This window comes from Nannospalax galili, unplaced genomic scaffold (genome assembly GCF_000622305.1).
Source record: "Nannospalax galili isolate Female #2095 unplaced genomic scaffold, S.galili_v1.0 scaffold33, whole genome shotgun sequence".
Taxonomy (NCBI): Eukaryota; Metazoa; Chordata; class Mammalia; order Rodentia; family Spalacidae; genus Nannospalax; species Nannospalax galili.
The window spans coordinates 6,941,526-6,943,488 of NW_008335436.1; the positions used below are offsets into that span (position 1 = coordinate 6,941,526).

Sequence of the window (1,963 nt, forward strand, 5' to 3'; positions counted from 1 at the left end):
TTACTTATTTTTGCATTGTTAAAGTTAAAACTGATGGGTTTTCCTATGCTCAATAAATGATCTAGCACCACACTGTATGTAAAGAAGTAAGGATATTTATGGGACTCGGGAGATGGCTCAGCAGTTAAGAACACTGTTCTTGCATGAGACCTGCATTCGAATCCCAGCACCCACATGGCCACTGACAACTGTCCATAACTCCAGTTCTGGGGGATCCAATGGACTCTTCTGTCCTCCGTGGGCATTGCATGGCATGGGTGCACTTACCTACAAGCAGGCAACATATACATATACATAAATTAAAAATAATATTTTTTTTAAAAAAAAGAACCAAAGGAATGGGATCATGGTGGCCCTTGATCCCAGCACAGGGAGGCAGAGAGAGGTGGATCTCTGTGAATTCAAGGCGAGACAGATATTAAAAAGCACTTCAAACAATGAACTAGAAAAAGTGTAGTTTTTCATAATATTCTCTTGCTTTTATATGGAAAACTTCTTAAAAAATTAAATATAAATAGTTTTCAACAATTTACTTGGCTTATCTGTGTATAACCATTAAATAAGGTTAAAATTATATTGTGATTAGATAGCTCCTTTATAATATTACTAAATTAATGTTTTGTGTCCATACTTTACATTTAGTAGATCAGAGATGAGAAATGTTGACTCAAGTAATGTTTATGTGCTTCCAACACTTGGCAGATTACAGATCCAAACAACAAAAGATTTGAAGTTCCTCATCAGTTTGTAAAAGAATTCAATGGACCCTCATCTTCTGAGACACTGTATAATGTGCAGGTTACAGATAATCCATTTACCCTCAAAGTTATCAGGAAAAGCAACAACAGAATCTTGTAAGTCGTGCTTGTATTTTTCACATATATGAATTCCAGGAAGAGGCCAGTGTTAATGCCAGTACATTATAACAAGGAATACATTAATTTCCTCAAAAAGAGTGGAAATAAAACTTTGCAGGGACTGTGAAGATAAGCTAGTTTTAATTCCTATGGGCAAAAGGAGAAAACACTAACTGATGCCAATCAAAGGCAAAGGTGGAAAAAAATCACGGGTAAAGTTTAGCATTGCTTGTAATTATTCCCATGTTATGCATGTTATCCTCATTATTTATGCTTTCCTGAAACACTTTTCAGGATGAAATAGTTGCTACTCAGGAAGGTATTAAGTACCATTGTAATATTTAAAAATTACCATGCACACTTTAAGTTAAATATACACTTAACTCTTTCTCTTAGATGTATTGGCTGAGGGTGAGATGTAGTCGGTGCAAAGAACTTCACAATTTCCTACAAAAAGTTAAACTCTATGCTGCTTTTTGCATGAACTCTTGTGTGGGGGCTTTGGGGAGGGTGCAGATAGGACAGAGAGTTTAAATAAGATTAAGAAGTATTGTATGCAGCACTTGGGAGGCAGAGGTAGGTGGATCTCTGTGAGTTCAAGGCCAGCCTGGTCTACACAGTGAGTTCCAGGACAGCTGGGTCTACAGGGAGACCCTGTCTCAAAAAGACCAAAAAAAGAAAGAAAAAAAATTATTGTATGAAATGCACAAAAACTCAATAAAATAGGCTCAAAAATTCAAAGTTCATGTTCTTGTTACCAAGAATGTTAATTAACTTGTTGCCACCACCAAATCTTAGAAATATAATTTCACTAGCCATATGTGCAGTTTAAAAATTTTGCTTTGCTTTGTACTAGATGATAAAAGATATTAAATTCAGGGCTGGAGAGACGGTTCAGCGGTTAAGAGCACTGACTGCTCTTGCAGAGGACCCGGGTTTGATTCCCAGCACCCACATGGCAGCTACAAACCATCCTTTACTCCTGTTCCACGGGAATCCGAAGCCCTCTTCTGGCCTCTGCAGCATTGTATGACATGGGTGCACTCACATACATGCAGGCAATACACTCATACGCATGAAATGAAAAAAAAAGAAATCAACAGATA

At 37.2% G+C, this 1,963-nt stretch overlaps 1 protein-coding gene across 1 annotated transcript in view; it reads left to right on the forward strand.

Annotated features, from left to right (window-relative positions):
* The window catches only part of Si (sucrase-isomaltase), an 82,836-nt gene that overhangs the window by 9,080 nt on the left and 71,793 nt on the right, over nucleotides 1-1,963 (forward strand). Inside the window, exon 5 of the mRNA XM_008830144.1 lies at nucleotides 703-854. Within this exon, the coding sequence (XP_008828366.1) occupies nucleotides 703-854 (152 nt within the window). The remainder of the gene's footprint in view (nucleotides 1-702; nucleotides 855-1,963) is intronic.